Here is a 26,207-nt window from a genome sequence, read left to right as displayed (position 1 = left end):
ATCAGTTGTGATTAAAAAAAAATCAATTCTTGAAAAAGATTGGTGTCTATCTGAAAAGAAAGTGAAATCTCTCTCCTCCTGATTGCGTTCATGCCAGTAATCTCTCAGCTCCCAGTCCTCTTTCAAATCAAAGAAGGCTTTAGGTAATTTAGCCTGTTTGAAAGAAGTAGAAGATCCTTTTTTGTCTCTTTGAGTATCTAACACACCATTCCAGTCTCCCATTAATATCACAGATCTGTAATCCAACAAAGTTAATTTCTGGTGTAGAAGTCTATAAAATTGTTCCTGTTGTTGATTTGGTGCGTACAATCCCACTATAAGTACTTTCTTACCATATAAGGCAACTTCAATCATAACATATCTCCCTTGAAGATCAAATTCTATCAAACAGGCTGATAAGTTTTGCTTAACATAAATAACTACTCCCCCTTTTTTCCCAGGAGCAGAAGATACAAAATGAGATCCCAAGCGAGCATTAACTAGATATTTTTGATCTTTAGGTATAATATGAGTTTCCTGCAAACAAATAATATCATTATTGTGTTGCTTTAAGTAATGAAAGATTTTCTTTCTCTTTTGCGGGGAGTTAAGGCCATTAGCATTCCAAGTCAGGAGCTTTACCATCTCCCTTAACCAAAAGCCTGGAGAAGACTATTTGAAGATCTGCCATTGAAGAATATGCTGCAGAACTCTTGGGTCTTGCTCCTCCCACCAGCAGCGAAACAATTTCTTGAAGAGATTCTTTAACTTCTTTCTTCTGTTGTTCCTTTTCCTTACGTCTATGTGCTGCACGGGTCATTCTTTGCTCTTTGATCTCTGTTTGTCGCGACCACTCCGCCTGTAACTTTCCAGCGACCATCACACCTAATCCTTCAGACTGCTGTTCCACCTCTTTGCCATCCAAACCTTTCTGCATCATAGATGATGGTGAGCCTGCTCCCAGGACCGAACTGTAAAACTCCTTTGCTTTAGTAACTGTGTTAAGTCTATAACGCGTCCCCGCATGGCTCACGACAATACCCATCGGAATCTCCCATCTAAATGGCATCATTCTTTTTTAAAGCTCATTAGCTAAAAAGACAAAGTCTTTTCTCTTTCTTAAAATTTTAGATGGGATCTCCTTTAAAATAATGACATCTTGAGCAGCAATCTGGAACCTCTTATTATAGAAAGCTTGTATGATTTCATTACGCAGAGATCTCTTTGCAAAATAAATCACCACATCTCTTGGTAAATTTTTTTGTTTTGCGACCCAGGAGTTAACTCTGTATTTTTTTTCAACTTCTCTAAATATCTCTTCTTTCTCTCTATTCAAAATAACAGCAAAGTCATTTACCACAATCTCTGTCAAGTCCTGCTGCATGTCCTCTTTCAGCCCTCTGATTCTTAAAGCATGTTCCATTTCCCTATACTGAGACATAACAATATCATCTTGTGAAATTTCCATCTTTTTTTCCATGCCTTCAAACTTGTCTTCCAGAATGTCAACCTTGTCTTCAACCTCTTCCACTCTAGAGTCTAGCTTCTCAACCACAGAAACAAGTCCTGTTAATGCCATAACTATATCTTGCCTCAGAATAGTATTATTCTGCTCCAAAAGCTCCTTCATTTCCCCTCTGATTTGAATTTTATTCTGCTCTAAGAGCTCCTTCACTTCCCCTCTGATTTGAGATACAGCATTTCCCATTATATCTTTCATATCTTGTACCGTTATTGTTGGCAAAGGAGGAGAGGGTGGTGGTGTAGCTTTAGGTTGTTGTGCTGGTAGAATCGCAGGAGAAGAAGCCACCTTAGGAACTGTAGAAGCTGCTTGCCTCTTTGAAGCCATTTTTTAAAAAAACAAGAGATCTTGTTTCTTCTTTCTTCCTTCTTAAAAAAAAGAAAGGCAATAAAAAATATCCTCAAAAAAAATGAAAAAACAAAGGAGAGTTTAAAAAATCTCAAATCCACCTTTTAAAAAAAAGGAAAAAAGTTTAAAAGAAAACAATATAGTCCATAACGTTCCATTTGACTCACTTTTTTCCGGAAAAAAAAACTTTCAAATCGCCATTTTACTTTCACTCTCGACACAAACAAAAAAAAGAAAGAAAAAAAGATCAACCTAAACTAAAAATCAAATAAAAACCAATAAATTCAATCCTTTACCCAGCAATGTCCGCTTTAAAAGTAACTCACCAAGTTACTTTAAGCACAGAGGTGGTAGCAGCGTTTTGCTTTGTTCCCAAAGGATCAAAGACAGCTGGGAGGCGGAGGCAGTCCGAACTCCGAGGGAGCTCTCTTTTCACCCCCCAAGAGAAAAATTCCTGGGGGGTTTAAGAGGCTCTACCTCTATTCGGGTGATTCTCTTCTCCCCCCTTCGCCCGGGAGATTTCGAGCCGCGGGACAGCTGATATCTGCTGCACTCCGCGGTTCTCACGCTCTCCCAGGAGGACGGCTACAATGTAGCCGCCATCAACACTATCCACCAGAAGTCTGCAACATTTTTATTAAGATACAGCTAAGTAGCAAGCAAATTTGAATATTACTCTGGTTTCCTGTGGGCATGGGGGTGATGTTAGAATGTGGGGTAAAACTCCAGTTTTATATATTAGGTAGGCAGCATAGCCCTATGACTGCATGGTTATCAAACTCCTTTCAATAGCTCCAGAACTCTTGATTACTGAAACTTAACGTTATAGTTTCCCACCATTTTGATGCAGGAGATATTCAGGAAGTATAAAGAGTTTCAACCACTTACAAACACTTGTTTAGCAACCATTCTAAGTTACACAGTGTTGAAAAAAATGATGACTGGTCCTTGCATTTACAACCATAAGCAGCATCTTCATTTGGGCATTTGGCATTTATTGATGATGGTTGCAGCATCCCAGAGTCATGTGATTGCCATTTGCAATTTTCCCAGCTAGCTTCCAACGAGATAAGTCAATGTGGGATGACAAATTTACTTAATGGTACATGACATGGCTGAAGGATCTGATTTTTCTTATACTATCTGGAGGACCCTGAACAGTCTGAGAGTTGGAGTGACTAAATGTAAAATCAATATGCTCAGGTGGAAGCTCTTAGCAGATAACAACATGTTATGTGAATGTGGAGAAACACAGAATCCAGCCCATCTGCTGATATATCAGCTACTACCAGAAACATGTACTGATAATGACTTATTTCTGGCCAATGACAAAGAAGGTGGCTTCATTTTGGCAGTTTAAAGTTTGATCTAGACACAGAAAAAGAAAAAGATTCATTTAATACCTACACTTCGATTAACAACTGTGGGGGAAAAAAAGGTCATAAAATTGGGCACAACTCACTTAACTGAGTGAGAGAGTCTGGTCTCAATTGTGGTCATAAGTTGAGAACTACCTGTAATACAAATCCTATGATAGCTTAATATAGTTACTTAATATAGTTAACTAGCAAACTTTTTTGACATTCCCAAAGGGAAAAAGCTATCATACTGTCCCTAGCCACACAGGTAAACTATTTATTGTGTACTCGTGATTTCAATAAATTTACTTAAAGGTAAGTAGGCACAGAAAATTGGGAAATATCACTGTTCTATAAAGAGATTTCTATTTTCTGAAACATGGAATACAGTACATAATCATTTTTAAAAACTTGGTTATTTTAACATCCCATAGCTAATTGATAATGCTTATATATTACTAATAACAGTAAAGCTGAATAACAAGCATTCTAGTTGCTTCAGATTCTGAACTATGGCTTCAATTTATTACTTGGAGAGTTATAATTTAATTGTACATTACCCAGGGTGTGATGGGCTATTTCTAAATTTGATAAGTATATAAATAAACAAACAAACATTTTATGGAGTTTTCAAAGTAGAGAGGCTTGAATCAAGAATCTTTCACTCTTCATTGTAACTGCATCTTTGCAAAGATTAAAAATACAATTTTAGCATACGCACTTTTCTCATTAAGGTATATATTGGCACACTATGTCTAAGGCAGATATGTCAAACACAAGGCCTGCAGGCCAAATGCAGCCTGGGGAAGGCCCAGATTTACCCCTCCCGCTGCCCCAGCCCTGGCCCACCGTAACCAAGCTGGGCGCCTCGGGGCTGGTGGTGTGCAGCAGCAACTCATTTGCATTAGCCCGCCCCTCCCCTCCCATTTTAACCCTATCATGCCCGGCCACGCCCCACTTCGTTGGGCTTTTCCTCGTGTGACTCTGCATTGCCAGGCCAGAAAGGGTAAGAAGAAAGAGAAAGCAGGAAGAGTTTCTGTGTATGTGTGTGTATGTGAAGCAGAGAGACAGAGGCAGAGAGACAGAGAGCCAGGAGTGGAAGAGGAGGTGGAGGAAGCCGAGGTGGTACAAAAAAGGAGAGCTTCCCCCATTCTTCTACCCCTTCTCTTTTTTTTAACTTCTTCCCACTACGTTCAGGTGCAGCTGAGGAAAAGGACGAGGAGAAAACAGGAAGGTCTGTGTGTGTGTGTGTGTGTGTGTGTCAGTGTCAGAGAGGTAGAGGCATGAGGGGAAGAGGAGGAGGAAGCTGAGGTTTTACAAAAAAGGAGAGTTTCTACCTTTCTCCCCCTCCTTCTCTTTTTATTAACCCCCCCCCTCTCTCTCTCTGTGTGTGTGTGTATGTGTGTGTGTGTGAGAGAGAGAGAGAGAGAGAGAGAGATTTTGAGCCAGCAGGGAGTTGCAGAGTAAGCAAACTTACAAAAAAGGGATCTCTCTCTATCTCTCATACACGTACACGGGAAGGTGATGTGCAGGCAAGCGGGAGAGCAAACTTGCAGATTAGCTTTGTGGTCCATTCTTGCCTCCTCCCCTCCCTAAAATCCAAGCAATAATAAAACTCTTTGGATTGAATGGGAAGTTAGGAATTGGTGTGAGTTGAAATTAAAATACTGAGTTAACTCCCCCCCCCCCAATTATTTTGTCGGAGACAAAAATACTTGCTTTCATCTGCTCTTTTATAATTTAATCCAGCCTTACCCAAACTAATATATTTTGGGTGTCATGAACCACAGTTCCCATCATCCTGTGGCTATGCTGGCTAGAAATGCAATGCCTTATTTTCTCTGCAGTATGCGCCTAAGAGGCAGTAGTTCTGTGGGATTTAGATGTATTTAAACATTTGTTTCTTCTGCCTAATTTATTAAATCAACATCTAATTTGAAATTAAAAGTTTCTGAGAAATCCAGGGTGGTTTACAAGAAAACTCTCAAAGACAGCTATTGTAAAGCATCGCTAGCGCTGCTTAAAACAATATTAAAAGTGTGTATTTAACTTTGATAAGTGATTGGCTCAATTTAACGAATAAAAATATTCTTTCTCTCGAAGGGTGGGATTTATTATATGGTTGGCATGCATACTTAATTTTTAATAAGAAAGTTGATTGGGCTTTTAAATTGCATATTTTAAGAAGTGCCCTACTTCGAGTTTGGAAGAAGTATTATTATAGGTTAAATTATAAAATACCTATTTGGGGGATTCCTGGACATGCAATAGAGGGGATATCAAAGGGGATGAATTTTGGAAAAATTTCATATAAAGAATTACTTATATGGTCAGGTAATGCTTGGCAATTAAAGTCTTTGGAGGTATAAAGAGAAGAGAACATTTTACAGTCATGGTTTCAATATTTACAAATAGTGGACAGGTGGAATTTAGACAGAGTGGAGATAACATTACGAGATGAAAATCTGATAATACAGATTAAAGATCAGAACAAGGCTCATATAAAAAGAATTTATAATATCTTAATAGAATTGGATTCGGAAACGGAATTGGTTAAAGATTGTATGGTGAAATGGGCTCAGAATATTCAGGAACCAATCCCATTGGATTTATGGGTGACAATTTGGATTAGAAATGTTAAATTTACACAGGCTCAAAATTTAAGAGAAAATTTTTATAAAATGTTTTATAGGTGGCATTTGGATCCTAAAAAGTTATCTTGTATGTATCCTTATTTACAGCCCAAATGTTGGAGATGTGGTAGTTCTGATGCAACTTATTTTCATATTTGGTGGACTTGTAAAAATATTAAGGCTTTTTGGATTATGATTTGGTGGAACATTCAAAATATTTTTAAAAGGAAGATAAAGTTTACTCCTCAACTATTTCTGTTAGGGATTTTTGAGGATTTTAATGTTAAAGAAACTATTTTAATATTGAATTTAATTACAGCGGCAAGGTTATTGATAGGTCAATATTGGAAGAAAGATTCGTTGCCTACATTAGAAGAATGGACATTTAAGGTTTTCAATTTAGCGGAAATGGCTAAAATTTCTGCTTATTTAAAGGATCATACATAAGAAAGATATATTATGGTATGGAGAAGATGGATAGATTATATTCAGATTAAATATGGAACTGAAAAGTTCCACTTACTTTATGATTAAAAAATAAGTATTATTAATAATCCCCTTTATGGATTACTGCCTTGTCGTGGCGAAGGGGCTTGCGTAACTCAATGAAGCTATGAGCTATGCCGTGCAGGGCCACCCAGGGCGGACAGGTTATAGCAGAGAGTTCTGACAAAATGTGATCCACTGGAGAAGGAAATGGCAAACCACTCCAGTATCTTTGCCATGAAAACCCCATGGACCGTACTAAAAGGAAAAAAGATATGACGCTGGAAGATGAGCCCCTCAGGTCGGAAGGTGTCCAATATGCTACTGGGGAAGAGCAGAGGGCTAGTACTAGTAGCGCCAGAAAGAATGAAGCGACTGGGCCAAAGTCGAAAGGACGCTCAGCTGTGGATATATCTGGTGGTGAAAGGAAAGTAAAAGGCTGTATACTATCGCCCTGCCTATTTAATTTATATGCAGAGCACATCATGAGAAAGGCAGGCCTAGATGAAACAAAAGTTGGAATTAAGATTGCCAGGAGAAATATCAACAACCTAAGATACGCAGATGATACCACTCTAATGGCAGAAAGTGAAGAGGAACTAAAGAGCCTCTTGATGCGGGTGAAGAAGGAGAGTGCAAAAGTTGGCTTGAAACTCAACATTAAGAAAACCAAAATCATGGCATCTGGCCCTCTCAATTCCTGGCAAATAGATGGAGAAGAAATGGAGGTAGTGACAGATTTTATTTTTCTGGGCTCCAAGATCACCTCAGATGAGGACTGCAGCCAAGAAATTAAAAGACTCTTGCTCCTGGGGAGGAAAGCTATGGCAAATCTAGACAGCATTCTAAAAATCAGAGACATCACCCTGCCAACAAAAGTGCGTATAGTCCAGGCCATGGTTTTCCCAGTTGCAATGTATGGCTGTGAAAGTTGGACCATAAGAAAGGCTGAGCGCAAAAGAATTGAGGCCTTTGAACTATGGTGCTGGAGAAGAGTCCTGCGAGTCCCTTGGACTGCAAGGCGTTCAAACCGGTCAGTCCTAGAAGAGATCAACCCCGACTGCTCTTTAGAAGGCCAGATCCTGAAGTTGAAACTCAAAAACTTTGGCCACCTAATGAGAAGGAAGGATTCACTGGAGAAGAGCCTAATGCTGGGAAAGATTGAGGGCAATAGAAGAAGGGGACGACAGAGAATGAGATGGCTGGATGGAGTCACTGAAGCAGTAGGTGTGAATTTGAATGGACTCCAGAAGATGGTAGAGGACAGGAAGACCTGGAGGAACGTTGTCCATGGGGTCGCGATGGGTCGGACACGACTTCGCAAATAACAAATTATTAATAATGTTTAAAGGGAGTTAAGGGTTAAGTATGATAATAATTGTTGTATAAATTGTTAAACTTGTTTAGCTTATGATTAATATATTTGTTAACTTAATTAGATTATGTTTAATATGTTTGATATACCCTGTATTTGGTTCCGGGAAGTGGGGGGGTAGGGGGGGTTATTGGGTTTATTATATAATTATTAATAAAACTTTTTAATAATAAAAAGTGTGCATTTTAAGAAAGAAAAATAGTAGAAGTAATTTATTTAGTGCTGTTTGACCATAAAATGTGTTGTTGTTTTACGTATGCCTGGCTGAACAGTGTGTTTGGAGTTGCCTCTAAACGGGTGAGGGTTGCACTGTTCATATTTTCCTTGGGAGAAAGTTCTATAATGGGGGTTCTGTCTCTGAGAAGGCTCTGCTTGTGGCCCCAGTTCTATAAACCAAACCAGGGGGACCATCTGGTCTAAATGGATGGTAAACATAGATGATTAGGGGGCTGGAGGTTAAAACATATGACAAATGTTTGTGGGAATTGGGTATGTCTAGCTTAGCGAAAAGGACTAGGGGTGGTGACATGATAGCAGTGTTCCAACATTTGATGGGCTGCCACAGAGAAGGGGTCAACCTATTTTCCAAAGCATCAGAAGACAATAATAGATGGAAACTAATCAAGAAGAAAACCAGCCTAGAACTAAGGACTTGTGAAAACAACTAACCATTGAAAAGGCTTGCCTTCAGAAATTGTAGATGCTCCATCACTGGAGGCTTTCAAGTAGGAATTGGATATTCCATTGTCTGTAATGGTATACGTCCCCTGCTTGAGCAGGAGCTTGGAGTAAAGACCTCAAAGGTCTCTTCCAATTCTTATTCTTTGAGAGAAGTACTGCCAACCTCTCCTCCTCCACTCATCCCTTCCTGGGCACAGAGAGAAGGAGGGGAGGAAGGAGGTGAGGGAAACAGGAAGAAAGTAAGGGAAGGAAGGAGATGGGAATGAAAAGGAGGGAGGCAGGGAAGAAGGGGAGGGAGGAAGGAAGGAAAGAAAGAGAAGGAAGGAAAGGAAGGAAGGAAGAAAAAGAAAGGAAAGAAAGAAGGAAGGAAGGAGATTAGAATAAGAGGTAGGTAGGGAGGTCTGAGGGAAGTCCTGCTTTAGCACTTGGCCACCAGCAGCCCTGTTGCCCTTTTGCTTTCCCCTGGTGGTCTCCCATCCTATTGCTGAGGATGCTTTGGTTACAAAGCCAGGTTTCCTTGCATGGAGAGGGAGTGGGCCTCCCTCTGACCCACACACTTTGTCCTCCTGCACCCACCATGAGCAACCTGGCCAAGGAGAGTGAGCACAGCAGCAGCAGCATTGAGGAGGTAAGTGCAGCTGGATGCCCCCTCGGGGAAGTCCGGCTAGGCTAGGCAGGGCTGTGGAGTCCTGGTGCTGTGGGAGCTCAAGGGCCAGGCTGGGCACTTGACCTCCACTGCCCACTCTGGGCAGACCATGCCACTGTCCAGGGGGCCCGTGCACAGTCTGAGGCTCAGTGAGGCTCCTCCAGTGGACCATGCCCTGGTGTTCGCCCCGTCCCACCCATCCTTCCCCACCCTTGGATGCGCCTCAGTCCTGCGCAGGCCTTGCCCCTGATGTGAGTACATGGAGCTGGCTACGCCCACCCAGTAGGCCACGCCCATGCCAACCCCGCCCCGTCTAGTAGGCCACGCCCATGCCAACCACACCCACCCGCCCCCCCCAATGGCAACCACGATGCTGATGCGGCCCTCAATGAAATTGAGTTTGACACCCCTGGTCTAAGGTCATGTTTGCATCCATAAGTTGATGAAACTGATACTGGAAGGAAAAGGGATCTGCACTGATCATGCCAGTAGGCTTTCTATATTCATCATAAAGGAAGATTATTTACTTCGATTTCAGTAAGGCATTTGACAAAGCAGACCAAAACCTACTTCTTGATAAACTAGAAAAATGTGGGTTAGACCAGGGCTTTTCAATATTTTCACCCATTGTTCCCTTTTAGGATATGGCAATATATGAGTACCACCAGTCGCCTAGCAAGGTGTCAAAAACTTGACCAAAAAAAAAAAAGGAAAAAAGTGATAAAGTACAGGTAGTCCTCAATTTATAACAGTTTGTTTAGTGACTGTTTGAAGTTACAATGGCACTGAAAAAGTGACGTATGACCATTTTTCACAGTTATGACCGTTTCAGCATTCCCAAGGTCATGTGATTTACATTCGGATACTTAGCAACTGATTCATATTTATGATGGCTTCAGTGTCTTAAGATCATGTGATCCTCTTTTGCAACCTTTTGACAAGTAATGGGGAAATCAGATTGACTTAACAACGTTTTATATCAGGTGTCAAACTCAATTTCATTGAGGGCCGCATTGGCACTGGGGGGGGGTTCCTCCCTTCCTTCTTCCCTCCTTCTCATTCCCATCTCCTTCCTTTCTTCCTGCCTGCCTGCCTGTTTGCGCTGATCTTGGGCTTCTGCTGAGCCTGACAACTGACTGGTGCTTCTGCAGGGCTGTCAGGGCTCATCAGAAGTGCCAGGATCAATGCTGAGCTCCAGCTTATTGGCGCTTCTGGGTGGCTCATCAGAAGCGCCAGGATCAGTGCCAGGCTCCGGCTGATCAGCGCCCTTCCCCTGAAAACAGGCCACTCGCTTGCCCTTCCCCCCAAAACAGGCCACTCGCTCGCCCTTCCCCCAAAAACAGTCTGCTTGCTTGCTCTCAATCACTCTTCCCCCCAAAGCAGCCTGCTCGCTCACTTACCTTTTCTCTGAAAACAGGCCGCTCACTCATCCTTCCCCCAGAAACAGGCCGTTCACTCATTCACCCTTTCTCCGAAAACAAGCTGCTCACTCTGTCTTTTCTCACTACTTTGCTTCTCACTCTTTCTCTCCCTCTCCTGCCAAAACCTGCCCCTTTTATACCTTCTCTTTTCTCTGCCTTCTTCCTCTTTTTCTCTTCCATGTGTGCCAGAAGCTCCAATTGCCATGTCATCACATGTGCCGATCCTGGGGCTTCTGCCAAGCTTTGCAGCTCCAGCTGATCTCCAGGTCTGTGCGGCGCCACTTTAGCTGGTTCCCTCCCCTACTACACTTGGCTAGGGGTCACGTACCACCTGCCAGGTGCTAAAGTACCACTGGTGGTACATGTATCACTGGTTGAAAAGCCCTGGGTTAGACAGCATCATCACCAGATGGATTTGTAATTGGCTGGCAAACTGCATTCAATATGTACTCCTTAATTGAATGACATCTTTATGGAAGGAAGGAAGCAGTGGGATACTCCAAGGTTCTGTCTTAGGCCCAGTACTCTTCAATATCTTCCTAAATAATTTAGATGAGGAAATACAAGGGGACTCATTGAATTTGCAGCCAATACCAAGCTGCAGAAATAGCCAACACCCCAGAAGATAGGTTCAAGATCCAGAAGGATTTTGACAGAGTTGTACACTGGATCCTATCTAACAAAATGAAATTTAGTGGTGAGAAAAGTAAGATTTTACACAAGAAAGAACAAACAAAGGTATAAATATAGAATAGGTGGAATCTGACTCAACAGCAGTAAATGTAGGAGGGATCTTGGATTCACAGTGGATAAACACTTTAAATATGAGCCAACAGTATGCTGCAGCTGTCAAAGAAGCTAGAGCAATCCTAGGCTGTATTAACAGAGGATTGAATCAAAATCCTGTGAAATGTTAGTACCACTTTATAAAGCTGTGGTAAGACCATATTTGGAATATTGCACCTAGTTTTGGTCGCCACAATATAAAAAAGATATTGTGATTCTGGAAGGAGTGCAGAAAAGAGCAAAAAAGATGATTAGTGGGCTGGAGGCTAAAACATGGACAGTTGCAAGAATTGGGTATATCTTTTCTAGTGAAAAGAAGGATAGGGGTGATATGATAGCAGTGTTCCAATAATTGAGGGCTGCCACAAAGAAGAAGAGGTTAACCTATTTATAAATAAATAAATAGGTTTATTTATTTATCTTGCAGAACAAGAAGAAATGGACAGAAGCAACCTAGAACTAAGGAGAAATTTCCTGACAGTGAAAACAATTAACTAGTGGAATGGCTTGCCTTCAGAAATAGTGGGTACTCTATCACTGGAGGTTTTTTAAACAGATTGGGTAGTCATTTGTCCAGAATGGTAAGGGGTCTCCTGCTTGTGCAGGGAGTTGGACTAGAAGACCTCCAAGGTTTCTTCCAACTGTTATTCTGAAGTTCAGGGTGAAGACAAATCTCGGATATTTCTTAACCAACATGTTTTTAGTCCCTCCAAGTGAGTGAACTAGTTTTCTTGGCAACTTTTTAGAAGTCATTTACCATTGTCTCTTTCCTAGGGCTAAGAGAAAGTAACTGGAGCAAAGTTACCAAGCTGGCTTTGTACGTAACACAGGACTAGAACACAGCCTTTCTAGACTGGTGCCTTAACTGCTATACCAAGCTGGCTCTCTTAACCAATTATTTGTGCTGTGTTACAAGAATCTGTATAATTGTAAATCAATCAAATAGTCACTAAACTATTGATTCTTAGCATTCCAAGTTGTGCAAGGGAAGGTAGGAATTCAAGTCCAAACAAACTGGGGAAAGTTGATACATGTGATAAAGTATCAGCAATGTTCTTGTGTTACCTAAATACAGTAGCCAAAACAGGTCAATTGCTAACCAAAAGAAAAACATAAATGAATAAAATGAAATATTCTGACACTAAAGTACATTAAATTCCAATAGCATTAATCTTGAACTCCCATTCTTCAAAGACAGAATTTCCAGGAAAGACCCAAGTTGAATCAGAATTTATTAAGAAGTTCAGGAATAAAACTGAGCTCTGTTACCCCACAAGTGTTAATTAATTACAAGGGACTAAAAATATATATCTTAATAATTTCTGCTGTTGCAAAATCTCACTTGATTATTTTATAGACACTCAAGTGTCACATAAAATTGTCACTGCTTTCATTTCATTTCTTTAGTTTCATTATACAATATAAAAAGTGGCCAACCATGAGTTGCATCTGATAAAGGCTTTAACTCGTCAACTAATGCTACATGTTTTATTATGTATTATATTGCTACCAAATGTCCATGCTGAGACTTTCAAGATAAAGATATATTTGCCTTCAATTCCATCTATGTCATTTGTTGTTGGTCCCTTAAACTTGCTGCACTTGACTCTGACCTTCATGCTGCAATATTCAGCTGACTATTTCTGGAAGAGGTGAGCAAATTGCCAGAAAAAATATGACCGATTGTCTCGAAGTTCTATTTTAGGACATTCTGTTGGTCAACCTAGTTGTTAACCAGTCTTTCTGTTCCTGAAAGAATAAATCAGTGCTGAATAGTGGCAGAAAAAGAGTACCTAAAAATGTATCATTCAACGCTTGTTGCTTCAGCAATAAAGCAAATGATACATTGAGTTAGATCAATAGTCTCCAACCTTTCTGGCTTTGTGGACTGGCAGGGGAGAAGAGGGGATGGTTCCACACGAGTGGCGGGAGAGTGTGCACAGCTACATTTGCACAAGTGGTGGATACGCACACCCCCTGCTTGCACATGCACCCACTGCTCATACAAATGGAGTTGTGTGTGTGAAATCACCCACTCACTGTGCACGCAAAGTGGAGCTGCACATGTGCGATTGCCTGCCTGTTGCTTCCACAAGCCGATTCTGAATGAGCTGCAGGAGTTGGGGACCCCTGACTTAGATCATAAAGAAATAAGAACAACTTTTATTATAGCTGATTTTGCATTATGAGAGTTACTACATATTTTTAATTACACAGTTTTAAAATCTGGTTTATTACACCAATAGTTGTGCTCATTCAGAACTATATTTTTTTACTTATGTTTTGTAAAATTGAATATCTGAGAGGCTAGGAACTTCATAAAATTTTAAGCCCATGCTACCATCTATATAATTTCTGAAACAAAAGAATCAACAATCTTAACAATTCTATGGCCACTGCACTGATTATTTTTGTAAAACATGTTGGAAATATTGGTTGTACTTCTTAATCTTCCTAAATGGAAAGAGCTTCAGAATCCCATTGTTCTCTTCTACTCTCAATAGTTTCAAGACATTGAAAGAAACTGAAAGTCACGTAAGATATCAGGTTTATTTTTGTTATCTGATTTTATGCTAGAAGAGGAATTTATCATATTGATGTCATAAAAGTAAGTAGTAAACATAAGATTTTTAGGCACTGTAAGAAATAACAAATAAGATGTTTGAAAACTATTAAATAGCATGCATCTTGCTGTAAACCTATATAAACCTACTTTGGTTTTCCTCTGTTCTAGGTTGCCTTGAGAGCTAGAAAAAAGAAAAAATATTAATATACCTCTCTATTAATAACAAACAGAAATATGATTTTATATTTTTAATAATCTTATAGAAATAGCTTTGAAAGTCTTTTAAAAAGTAGAACCAATCTAAAATAAATGGAGAAAGCATAGTATTAAAATTTTAAGTAATGTAACCATTTAAATTAAGGTGCTGTAATATTTCATCCAGTTTACTGGAATTTTAAAAAATGTGATTCCTTTGTGGCTGGATAAAAGCTTATGTCCTAATACAAGTCTAGAGGATTCTACATGGTTTTCCAATCTTGGATATTTAACAGCTGATAGCACAAATAAGGTATGAATTTCTAGTATCTTAATGGATATTGTTGAGGTATCTACAATATTAATTTTATTCTAAATACAACAGTACTTTGTTAAATGAGTACTGTTGGCCTAAGCAAGGCATGCCGAACATTTATGATATGTTAGGTATTAATAATGAATGAAGCTTCACCACATCTGCAATTTTATACTTCTAAATCATCAAAATTTCACAAATTTGTGATAAATTTTCCAATTAAAAACAACTGCATGTTACAAAAAAGATATAACACAAATGTGTAATATACAAAGATAGAATAATATGCACTATACTAAAGGACATAAATTATAAAAGTTTATGAAAGCCAGTTTAATGTTGTGATGAAAATGCTGGCCTTGAAACTGGGAGACGATGTTCTTGTTCTCCCTTGAGCATGAAGGCCAGCTGGGTGATTTGCACATTGTCTCTCAGCATTGTAGTTTTGGGGAAAATAGGAGACAGGAGCATCACTTGCTTGATTTGTACAAAGCGAAAGTGGGATAATAAATAAATGTACTGTATATTCTAAACAAAAATGTGTTTGTTTTTTAAAGAGAGAGATGTGTTCCTGTTTACCTATACTCATTTAATCTGGTAGTGACACAGGGAACTCTGAGATTCCTAGGTTGCTGTGAATAGATGTGATAAATACAAAGGAAGTGCAAATCTTCCTATGTAAACAGAAAGAAAAAATAGATATTATTCTGGCTATTACCCTATCTCTGGAGGCTTGATTGTAGTTTAATCTCATGAGTTCTGCAAACCTTTGCTCATATAGATGAAGCAGCAGTACAAGGTAAAGGCCTGAGTTCATCAGCTCGTCCTGGGCCTATATGTTAAATAAGACATTGAATTTGTTCCACAAAAGAAACAACAAATAATTTTCTCTTAACTGAGCATATTTCTGTTATCTTCTGCTCAAATAAAGTACAAGATGCCAGAATATAAGATGATTATAAAAACTTTGCATCTTTTCTACTGGATATTTTTGAAATTTAAACAGAGTTGTCATCCTATTTCCCATTACTATGGAAAATGATTTGAGGACTGTATTTTGTGAGGAAGGAAGTAATGATTTCATGAAAAATAATATGCAATTAGAACAGTAAAGAGAAAACAGTACTCTCTAACATAAATCATCAGTTTTAAAATTCCAGAGTCCACTATGCTTTTCTAATTGATCTTAATGAGATTTTCCAGACAACTGTCCCACCAGGTATATTAAAATGCCTCTAAGATGTCTATTGTGAGTTGCAAACAATCTTACTCAACTAACATTCATGCTTGCTATCACCAAGCTGGACAAGACCCTGCATAACTTTAATACATCTCCACTTTGATGTATTAAGTAGTACAAATCCCTTTATCCCGCCTTCCACAAAAGGGAAATAGCTTGCTAGCATCATCACTTTCCACAATCTTTGTCAACCTCCAGCAGGACTCCAGGAAATCTCTTAACCCACTTGATCCCCCTCAACTTTTCTATAAATCACAGACAGTGATAGGATCTGTGATAAAAGAAAAGTTGTGTGTCTAAGGCCTCTTCTGCCCTTTTATTCCTCATAGGACCATGCAGCAAACCATCAAGAATAAGTCCCAGCTCCCTATGGAATCTATCTGGACCCCTCTGTTGCCATTAGTAGACCAATGAAATAGTCCTGTCTCCCTGAAGTGGGGAATACCAAAAAATCCTTTGGTTATCAGGGCATGATTTGACCACGACATGGGAACCACAGACAGTTCTTCCAATTCCTGATCAATTGCCACTGCTCAAACATGAAAACCAGATATGTAACCAATGTTCCATGCTGGCCTTGGGATGAGATGGGTTACACTCTTACCTGTCATGATGGCAGAACTATCCACAGAGAAGGCAGATAAAATTGGGAAACTTCACTGCCCTTCAGAAATGGAATCAAAGAGCCCAGGCAGGGAGATCATTGTGCAGCAGAGAGACTATAACAGTAGCCATAATCTTAACTGATCTCTAGAGAGCAATTTAAATCTCACATGAAGTAACTTGTGGGGAGCACCTCTGAAAGCCATGAGGAACACTTTGCCATTACCTTAGAAAGAACAAAGTAGAAGAATTGAATAAAGAAATCACCCTCTCCTCTGCCTCCTCTGCCTTGGGAAGAACAAAGCCCTCTAACTAAAGAAGTAAAAGAATTGAAACAAGGATTAACTGAGCATCTAGAAGGGTACAAAAACAACAGAATAAGGCTGCCTGCATTGAAGCTTGTTCCAAAGAAACAGCTCGCACGAGCATTAAATGATTCTAATACTGCAATATCAAATATAAGCACCAACTCACTGCAAGAAACAAACCAACTAATGTACAGCAAAGCTGCAGTTATAACTGAATCATCAAAATGGAAGATCAAGCTAGAAAATAAGATTAGCAAATTGAGATCAGATGAAAGTTAGCTAGAACAGATTTTTAAAAAAGCTGAAGAACAAGAAGACCAAAGAATACCTAATCAGGACATACCACTTAGAAACAAGTAAGATTAAGAAAGCAGTGAAAATCATAAAGCAGCAAATATAGCCAAGAAGATTAGAAGATAACAAAGCTTGAATTTCTAAGTATAGGTAGAATCTCCAGTTTCAATCTAATCAATGGTTTCTACTAGTCCATCACAGATTTTAGTGAATCTGTCAGCATCTGACAAGGAAGAAAGAGTAGAGTTTTCGGCAAAGATATGGGATAACCCAAAAAAATGTAATAAGCACATAGCTTGGTTAAAGAAGGTGAATACGAATGATAAAATATGTTGATAAAATAAAGGAGATCATTGTAGAAAGAGCTGGCATAGTCATAGTCCACTCAGTATTAAGGATACAGCCGTAGAGGTGGTCAACAGTATTAAGTATCTGGGGGTGCAGAGAACTAACAATCTGAACTGGTTTTTCCACATATCATCCTTAGTGAAGTGTGAAAACCAGCGTCTGCATTTCCTGCATTGGATGAGGAGAGCACATCTTTCTCCTTCTGTCCTGGCCACTTTTTACATGATTGAGAGCATTTTTACAAGCTGCATCACTGTCTGGTTTGGTGGCCACAGTGCCTCAGATAGAAAGTCTATACAGAGAATGGTAAGGACAGCCGAGAAGATCATAAGAAGCTCTCTCCCTGGTATTCAGGATGCTACTTATAAGCACTTTGTGCTTAGAGCTCAAAGCATTGTTAGAGACCCCACACACCCACTTTACGGTCTGTTTCTGTTGCTCCCCTCTGGGAGGAGGTTTTGAAGTATTTCTAGCAAGACTACCTGATTCTGCAATAGCTTTATTCCCTATGCCATCGTCTGATAAACTCGCAAGATTCGTTTTTCTCGCCATGCACATATATACATAACCTGAACTAGACTGTTGTTTCTTTGTGTCATATAATATAGGTATATGCATAATCCTGTATTTATTTATTTATTTATTTCTGTCATATTTATGTAGTGTATATTGGAGGTGGCGATCCTTTGAGAGCTGTATGCAATGAAATTTTATTTTAATGTATGCCGATTAGTGTACGTTCAAAATGATAAAGTTATTATTCTAGGGCAAGGGAGATCACGAATTGGTCAGGTGAAGATGAATTGCATGGATTTTGGTTGAAACATCTAACTAATCTATACTCATTGCTAAACAGTTTAGCAAGCAGTGAAATTGAAAAGTGGCTTATATGTGGCAAAATGTACCTGATAATTTAAGATCCAGCAAAACGGACAGCACCAAGCAACTACAAGCCAATTACCTGCTCACCAATAGCTTTAAGATCCAGTAAAAGGGGTAGCATCAAGCAACTACAAGCCAATTACCTGCTTATCAACAACTTTCAAATTACTAACTGGTGTGATGCAGGCTGCATTAACAGAGGGATACAATCAAAATCACGTGAAATATTAATACCACTTTACAATTCCTTGATAAGGCCACATTTGGAATACTGCATCCAGTTTTGGTCACCATGATGTAAAAAGGATGTTGAGACTCTTTCTAGAGTACAGAGCTGAGCAACAAAAATGATTAGGGGACTGGAGACTAAAACATATAAGGAACGGTTGCTGGAATTGGTTATGTCTAGTTTAACGAAGAGAAAGACGAGGGGAGACATGATAGCAGTGTTCCAATATCTCAGGGGCTGCCACAAAGAAGAAGCATCAAGCTATTTTCCAAAGCGCCTGAAGGCAGGATAAGAAGCAACGGGTGGAAACTAACCAAAGAGAGAAGCAACCTAGAACTAAGGAGAAACTTCCTGACGGTTAGAACAATTAACCAATGGAACAACCTGCCTCCAGAAGCTGTGAATGCTCCAACATTGGAAGTTTTTAAGAAGAAACTGGACAACCATTTGTCCGAAACGGTTGACCAGGGGGTTGGACTTGATGACCTCCAAGGTCCCTTCCAACTTATTATTATTATTGTTGTTGTTGTTGTTGTTATTCTGCCTTCTAAAATGTTGGAAGAAGACTCCTGAAAATATCACAAATTGCTAAGAAAACACATGGCTCAAGGCACAAATTACCAAGTTCATATTTTAGACACATTATGTCAGGGGTAGGCAACCATGGCTCTTTTATGACTCGTGGACTTCAACTCCCAGAATTCTGGTCTAGAAAAGTCTATAATGTTGGAAAAGATGGAAGAAAAGGAAAGAAAAGACAAGCAGCAGCAAACTGACTCAATTACAGTAAAGGATAGGTGTACCATCGGAAGACCTACAGGATCTGGTTGGGAACCAGCCATCCTGAGATTTATATGTATGGCTATTAAGAGTTAGCATCAACTTAATGGCACACAATCAATTAATAAAAAACACTAATGTGCTTAACAATTACAGAAGGCTTTTTTCTCATAGACTGGGGATAAGATTAGGAAGATATTGCATAAAATTCTCCTTTAGATTTCTGGGTTCCAAGTAGGCTTTCATCTAGGAAGATAATCAAAATATTTGCTTTCTTCAACAAAGGATGGATTTACCAGAGTAGCTGATTTCTTACCCGAGATTGTTGGTGATTCCTGTAGTAGTCATTCACATTAAAATCATCCAGATCTACAGTGAGATTCTGCTTACACAGTTCACAGGTTTTCACTGCACCAAGCTCAGCACCTAACAAACAGAAAGATTTTTTGCTATCTTATTTGTAGGATAGATTTACTGGAGATTAAATAGTTTAATATACTCTCTAATTATTTTGCCACATATTTGATCAGTTCGTGGCTGTATATACATTTTGTAGTCACAATAACATTATAGAAATTGTATTTTGTTTACTGATGTTAACATATAGATATCCATTTTACAAGACATTTGTTTGTTTATAAAATTTATCTTACCACAGGGTAACTCTGGGCAGCTGAGACATTCTTCAGATATACAGATAATGTGTGTGTGAGCCTTCAAATGACTGGAAACTATTTGGGCAGATCCCTCCAGTTTTCTTGGCAAGATTTTGGAATTGATTTGCCATTGTCTCCTTCCTAGACTGAGAGAGTGACTGGTCCCAAATCACCCAGGTGGCTTTATGCCCACGGTAGGACTAGAATTCTTGTTCTCCCAGTTTCTAGCCTAATGCCTTAACCATTAAACCAAATTGGTTCTTACTTACATTAATAGAACTAAGGAGAAACTTCCTGACAGTTAGAACAATTAATCAGTGGAACAGCTTGCCTCCAGAAGCAGTAAATGCTCCAACACTGGAAGTTTTTAAGAAGAGACTGGACAGCCATTTGTCCGAAATGGTGTAGGGTTTCCTGCCCGAGCAGGGGGTTGGACTAGATGACCTCCAAGGTCCCTTCCAACTTTACTATTATTATTATTATTATTATTATTATTATTATTATTAATAATAATAATAATAATAATAATAGGGAAATATAATGCTTTTGTATTGGAGGCAATTTTTTGCACATTTTTTGAGCATTTGTGAAAAGTTGTTTAGTAATACCCTAATATGAGAAGTCTGAAACCAATACCTGTAATCCTCAGATTATTTTTTACTATTGGTGTTTTCCTAAGAAAACAAATAAAAAATAAATACCGGTAGATAGAAATTGCTGAAGAACAAAATGACCAGGAATAAAAAGAAATAAGAAATTAAGTGTTTCACTTAGCAATTCAAATGGATGCAGAATAATGCAGCTACTGCAGCAGTAAAATAAAACAAAAAAGGAGGGAATGGAGGCATATATGTAGTCATGCAAAATGGAGGTAAGAATCCCATCTAACGATCACCTCAGCTATATAGGTTTCTGGTAATAATTCTGAGTATATATACAGTTCATTTATGTGATACATGGATAAACAATGGATAAACTACTTGCTATAAAAACCTGAATGCTTCCACCTATCCTTAATATGTTCTTATATCTGTGAACTACGAGTAATATATAGACAGAAGGAATTACATTATTAGTAAATATTATCCAAAAAGACACAGTAAGTATTTCTAGTTCTTTCAGAAATACTTGTTTTTTCCATTCTCTTAGTAGCGATAGATTATAGATTTTATTTATTTATATACATATCCTTCTATAACATATATCCTTTAATTCAGGGCTTTTCAACCTTTTCACAGATTGTACCACTTTTAGGATATGACAATATTTGAGTATCACCAGTGCTTAGCAAGATGTCAAAAACTTGATGACTAAAAAAAAAGGGGGGGGGATTTTGGTTTTACTGATTAGATTCATTTGTTTTATAGAAATAGCTAGTTTATAATATTATGAAAAGCAAAAAGTTGAGATTCAATGTTAATGCTTCCTTCTACTGTAACAGAGAAAATCTGTTCTTTTTCCCTTCTCCCCCTCACTTTTTTCCCCTTTTTCCTCCCCACTGTATCCTACTATTTGCTTTTGTATTTTTGCAGTTTATTCTATAATCTAATAAAATGTTACAAACTGTAGAAAAAAGTTAAAAAGTACCGGTTTTAATTTTTTCGGTAGCTGTTCCTTTGCTGAATCACTTACCCTTTGCACTGACAAATATATGATGAATTTATCCTTGTTTATTAATATGCACCACTACCAGCTAGCTCAGTGGTCTTCAAACTTAGCACTTTTAAGACTTGTGGACTTCAACTCCCAGAATTCCTCAGCCATCATAGCTGGTTGAGGAATTCTGGGAGTTGAAGTCCACAGGTCTTAAAATTGCTAAGTTTGTAAACCCCTGAGCTAGATGGTCAGCCCTTCCTCATCTCTCCCTTTCCTCTTCTTCCTCCCAGCCTTCTGAGCTCTCCTTCCACAGTGTAGTAAGAATGCACCCCCCAGTCCCTTCCCTGCACCCTTAAAGACACAGGAATCAAGCACAAAGCAAGAAAGGCTCACAAAAGCCTCCCAGAATAAAGAAACACTAAACTCTGGGGGGTTTTTTCTTTAAGCTGCCTCAGATGTGTCTCAGTTTTAAACAATGTAGCCATCTGAGCCTAAAAGGCTTGGCAATTACAAAAAGTGATAACCTTAAATAAAGCCTGTTTACCTACCAAAAAAACTTGCTAAAAGCCATAGACAGACTCAAGATAAGGGGGTAAAACTAATTACATTTGTTTAAAGGAATTAAACCTACAGAAGCCAACACTTTGGATTCATTGCTAGCCTTTGTAAAACAGACTAAAATATTCCACTAACCAAAGCACACAAATGACCCTCTGAATTACAAAACGCGGTAAAAACTGTATTAAAATCCTTATGGTAATCCATTCAAGCTGCCAGCTGATTAGGAACCTACTGGCTTCCGAAATAAACCCACCTCCTTTCCGACATGCTTGTCTCCTGGCTTTTCATTTCATCAGCACTGATTGCATTCTCTTGGCTGGAGAAAACGAACCAGGGGACTTTTTCTTCCAGCAACAACTGCTGCTTCTTCCCTGTCCCTGTTTCCTCCCTGTCTGCTGAGCTCTCCTTCCAAAGCTTCTTGTCCGTCCCCTTCTCTGTCCCTGTGGTCTTTTTTTCCTCTTTCCCATCAAAACCACTGCCTTTTATATCCTTTCTTTTCCTCCCCCCCCACTTTTCTCTTCAGTTCACCTCCAGGTCTGTGCTGCTTCTGGAAGTGCCAATCAGCTGAAGCCGTGCCAGTACTTCTGGGGCTTCTGCCGAGCCTCTCCCTCAGGCTTGGGTCGCTTCAGCTCATTTCCCTCCCCCACTACACTTTTTTAGGGCGGTTGTGTACTATCTGCCATGTGCCAAAGTACCACAGGTGTACACGTACCACCGGTTGAAAAGCCCTGTTCTAATCCATCCAACTATTCATTTTGGTTTTTTTTTCTTTATGGACAAATGTGTCCCTGTCATGTAGTAGACTTGTTGATGTCATAATGCCATATAAAGTTGTAGAACTTTACTAATACAGTAGAGAAGAAGTGATAGAGGGAGTTGAAGTTGTCGAAACCTTGGGCGAGAGTGACCACGTCATACTAAAATTCTATATAATGCAAACACAGGCAATAGAAAATAATCCAACCAGTGTCTTAAACCAGGGCTTTTCAACCTTTTTACACCACTTTTAGGATACGGCAATATTCAAGTACCACCTAACAAGGTGTCAAAAACTTGATGACCAAAAAAAAAGGGGGGGGGAAAGTGATAAAGTACAGGTAGTCCTTGTCTTACAACAGTTTGCTTGGTGACTGTTCAAAATTGCATTGAAAAAAGTGACTTATGACCATTTTTCACACTTATGACTGTTGCAGGACCCTGCAACCCAACCCACTCCAGCCCCACTTCCCCAAGGGAATGCCTGGCTGTGCTTACCTTCTTGTCAAGGCTGTTGCTGATAATGTGCCCACTCTCCTTGGCCAGATTGCTCATTGTGGGTGCAGGAGGGCAAAGTGCTTGGGTCAGAGGGAAGTGCACTCCCTCTCCATGTGAGGAGGCCCGCTTTATAACCACCTTAGCGATAGGATGGGAGACAATCAGGATAGGCCAGGAGGAGGGGACAAGGGTGCGGCAAAAGGGCAGCAGGGCTGCTGTTGGCCAAGTGCTAAGGCAGGACCCTTCCTCCCTCTCATTCTAATCTCCCTCCTTCCTTCCTTGCTCCCTCCCTCCATCCCTACCCTCCCTCTTTCCCTGCTTCCCTGCTTCTCATTCCTTCCTTCCTTCTTTCTCTCCCTCTCATTGTTCCATCCTTTCTTCCTTCCTTCCCTTCCTCATTGTCCCTTCCTTCCTTCCTCCCTCCTTCCCTCGTTCTCATTATCCCTTCCTTCCTTCCTTCCTTCCTTCCTTCCTCCCTTCCTCTTATTGTCCCATCCTTCCCTCCTTCCCATTGTCCCTTCCTTTCTTCCCTCGCATTGTCTCTTCCTTCTTTCCTTCCCTTCCTTTCACTGTCCCTTCCTCCCTTCCATTGTTCCTTCCTTCCTTCCTTCCTTCCTTCCTTCCTTCCTTCCTTCCTTCCTTCCTTCCTTCCTTCCCTGCCTCCCTTTCTCATTCCCATCTCCTTCCTCCCTCCCTCTGTGCCCAGGAAGGGACAAGGGGAGGGGGAGAGTCTGCTAGTGCGACTGGTGGCAGTGCTGCTGGTGGCCATAGCTTGAAAGTCCACTGTAAATTCCTGGACAAGAACACACAGCCTTAAGAGCAGAGTGGTGGGAAGATATTTGTGATGAGGGGGAAAAACAGGGAAGAAACGCAGCAGGGGAGAGGGATCACCCTCCACAAGGAATGAAGGCACCATTCCTTTGCCGACTTGACACACCCAGCTCTGTGGGCTCCAGGGGAGGGAACGTCACAAGCAGAGTGAGTCCACATTATTTGCGCTATGCCGCCCAGACCCCAGCCTGCCTGGTTTCGGTAGGCAGTGGTGCTCTCCTCACCATGCAGAGAGGCTGGGCCAGGCGAGGCAAAGCTGGAGAGAAGCCTAACACGCCTTGGCATGTGTAGAGGAGACGGAGACTGTGTGGGGCCTGGTGTCCCAGGTGAGGAGGAAGCGCTCAGAATGCGGTCAGACTGTGGGGCAAAATGGTCTACGACTCCTCTGTGCAGTGCCAAGGCAGGTTTGACCAGCCTCTTTGTGCGATGAGGAGAGCAGCCACTGCCTGCCGAAACTGGGTAGGCTGGGGTTTGGATGGTGTAGCACAAGTAATGTGGACTCACTCCACTTGCGGCATCCTCTCCCCCAAAGCCCACAGAGCCAGGTATGTCAAGTGGGCGAGGGCCATTTGCTGGTCTCTTTCAGAGGATGGTGCCTTTCTTCATTCCTCGCAGAGGGCGACCCCTTCCCTGCTGCGTTTCTTGGTTTGTCGCTGCCACCTGTGTGTGCACCCAGCACAGATGGCTGCCACAGAAGTTGTAAATTGGCTCCCAGCTGGCCTGTTTTATCTCCTCTTCTCTCTCCTCTCCTCCTCCTCCTTTTCCCTTCAGTGCAGCTCCAGCTGACTCTTCCTCCTCCTAAGGTTGCGTCTTTTTTTTCTCTCCCTCTCTTGTCAAAACTGCCTCCTTTTATATCCTCTCCTGTCTCTTACCCCCCTCCTCCTTTCTCTTCTGGGTGAGCCAGAAGTGCTGATCCCAGGCCTTTGTCTCGCCCCAGCATTCCTGCAGCTCCTGAGAACTCTCTCACAGCAAGTCCTGTGCTGCGTTGCTTTGGCTCATTCCCTCCCCTGCTACACTTAGCTAGACTGGGCAGGGTCGCATACTACCTGCCAGGTGCCATTGTACCACTAGTGGTATGTGTACCACCGGCTGAAAAGCCCTGTCTTAAACTTCAAAAGAGGTGATTTTAACAAACTCAGAGAGAACCTAGGAAAGATTCCATGGATGAAAATCCTAAAGGGGAAAACAACTCAAGAAGCGTGGGAAACACTGAAAATGTGATCATAAAAGTCCAGTCCAGCACAATACTACTGAAAAAGAAAAACAAGAAGTTCAAGAAGAAACCAGCATGGCTGTACAAAGATTTCTTTGACAGAGTGAAAGACAAAAAGGACAAGTTCAAAAAATGGAAAGAGGGGCACATAACTAAGGCTGATTATCAGCAGACAGCCAGAACATGTAAAAATGAAGTCACGAAAGAAAAGGCTCAGAATGAACAAAGACTTTCAACAGAAATCAAGGACAATAAAAAACGTTTCTTTCAACATATTAATAACAAGAAAAAAGTCAAGTAAACTATAGATCCACTAAAGACATAAGATGGCAAGGAAATAAAAGACAGTAGAAAGAAAGCAGAGCTGCTTAACTCATTCTTTGCATCAGTCTTCACACAAAAAGAAATTATAGCCCAACATGCCAAAAAAAACCTACTGCAAAAGACAAATTAGAAATAAAAATTAAAATAAGCAAAAAAATGGTAAGAGAACACCTATCTGACCTTGATGAATATATATCACGAGGACCTGACAGATTACATCCCAGAGTTCTGAAGGAGCTGGTAGATGTTATCTCAGAACCATTGCACCATATTTTTAAAAAATCTTGAAGCACTGAGAAAATACGTGAGTATTGGAAAAGGACTGAGATGGTTCCCGTCTTCAAGAAAGAGAAAAAATATAGACCCAGGAAACTACAGACCAATCAATCTAACATCAGTACCTGGGAAGATCCTAGAAAAGATAATAAAAAAACAGATCTGTGAACAACTAGAAGCAAACAAAGCTATAACTAGTAGCCAGCATGGTCTTGTTAAAAACAGATCACGCCAAACCAATCTTATTTCATTATTTGATAAAGTAACTAAATTAGTATACCCAGAAAAACACTGTGAACATAGTATACTTAGATTTCAGTAAGGCATTTGACAAAGTAAACCACAACCTATTTCTTGGTAAGCTAGAAAGAGGTGGAATAGACAATATCACCACCAAATATATTTGTAGCTGGCTGACAAACCGTACTCAACGAGTAGTCCTCAATGGTTCTACATCCAAATGGAGAGAAGCAAGCATTACTGGAGATTTTCAAGAAGAG

The 26,207-nt window shown here is 40.2% G+C and overlaps 1 protein-coding gene across 6 annotated transcripts in view; it reads right to left on the bottom strand.

Annotated features, from left to right (window-relative positions):
- The window catches only part of MARCHF10 (membrane associated ring-CH-type finger 10), a 126,894-nt gene that overhangs the window by 6,474 nt on the left and 94,213 nt on the right, over positions 1 to 26,207 (bottom strand). For 4 of the 6 annotated variants that reach the window (XM_039348185.1, XM_039348180.1, XM_039348181.1 and 1 more), the window contains 3 exons: positions 19,313 to 19,422; positions 15,031 to 15,144; positions 13,949 to 13,982 (listed from right to left, as the gene is read on the bottom strand). In XM_039348185.1, the coding sequence (XP_039204119.1) occupies positions 13,949 to 13,982; positions 15,031 to 15,144; positions 19,313 to 19,422 (258 nt within the window). The remainder of the gene's footprint in view (positions 1 to 13,948; positions 13,983 to 15,030; positions 15,145 to 19,312; positions 19,423 to 26,207) is intronic. The other 2 variants (XM_039348184.1, XM_039348183.1) reach the window with 2 other exon arrangements.

The sequence above is a fragment of the Crotalus tigris genome, unplaced genomic scaffold, assembly GCF_016545835.1.
Source record: "Crotalus tigris isolate CLP2741 ecotype Arizona unplaced genomic scaffold, ASM1654583v1 scf7180000018124.1459596, whole genome shotgun sequence".
Taxonomy (NCBI): Eukaryota; Metazoa; Chordata; class Lepidosauria; order Squamata; family Viperidae; genus Crotalus; species Crotalus tigris.
This window is presented reverse-complemented; position numbering and strand designations above follow the sequence as displayed.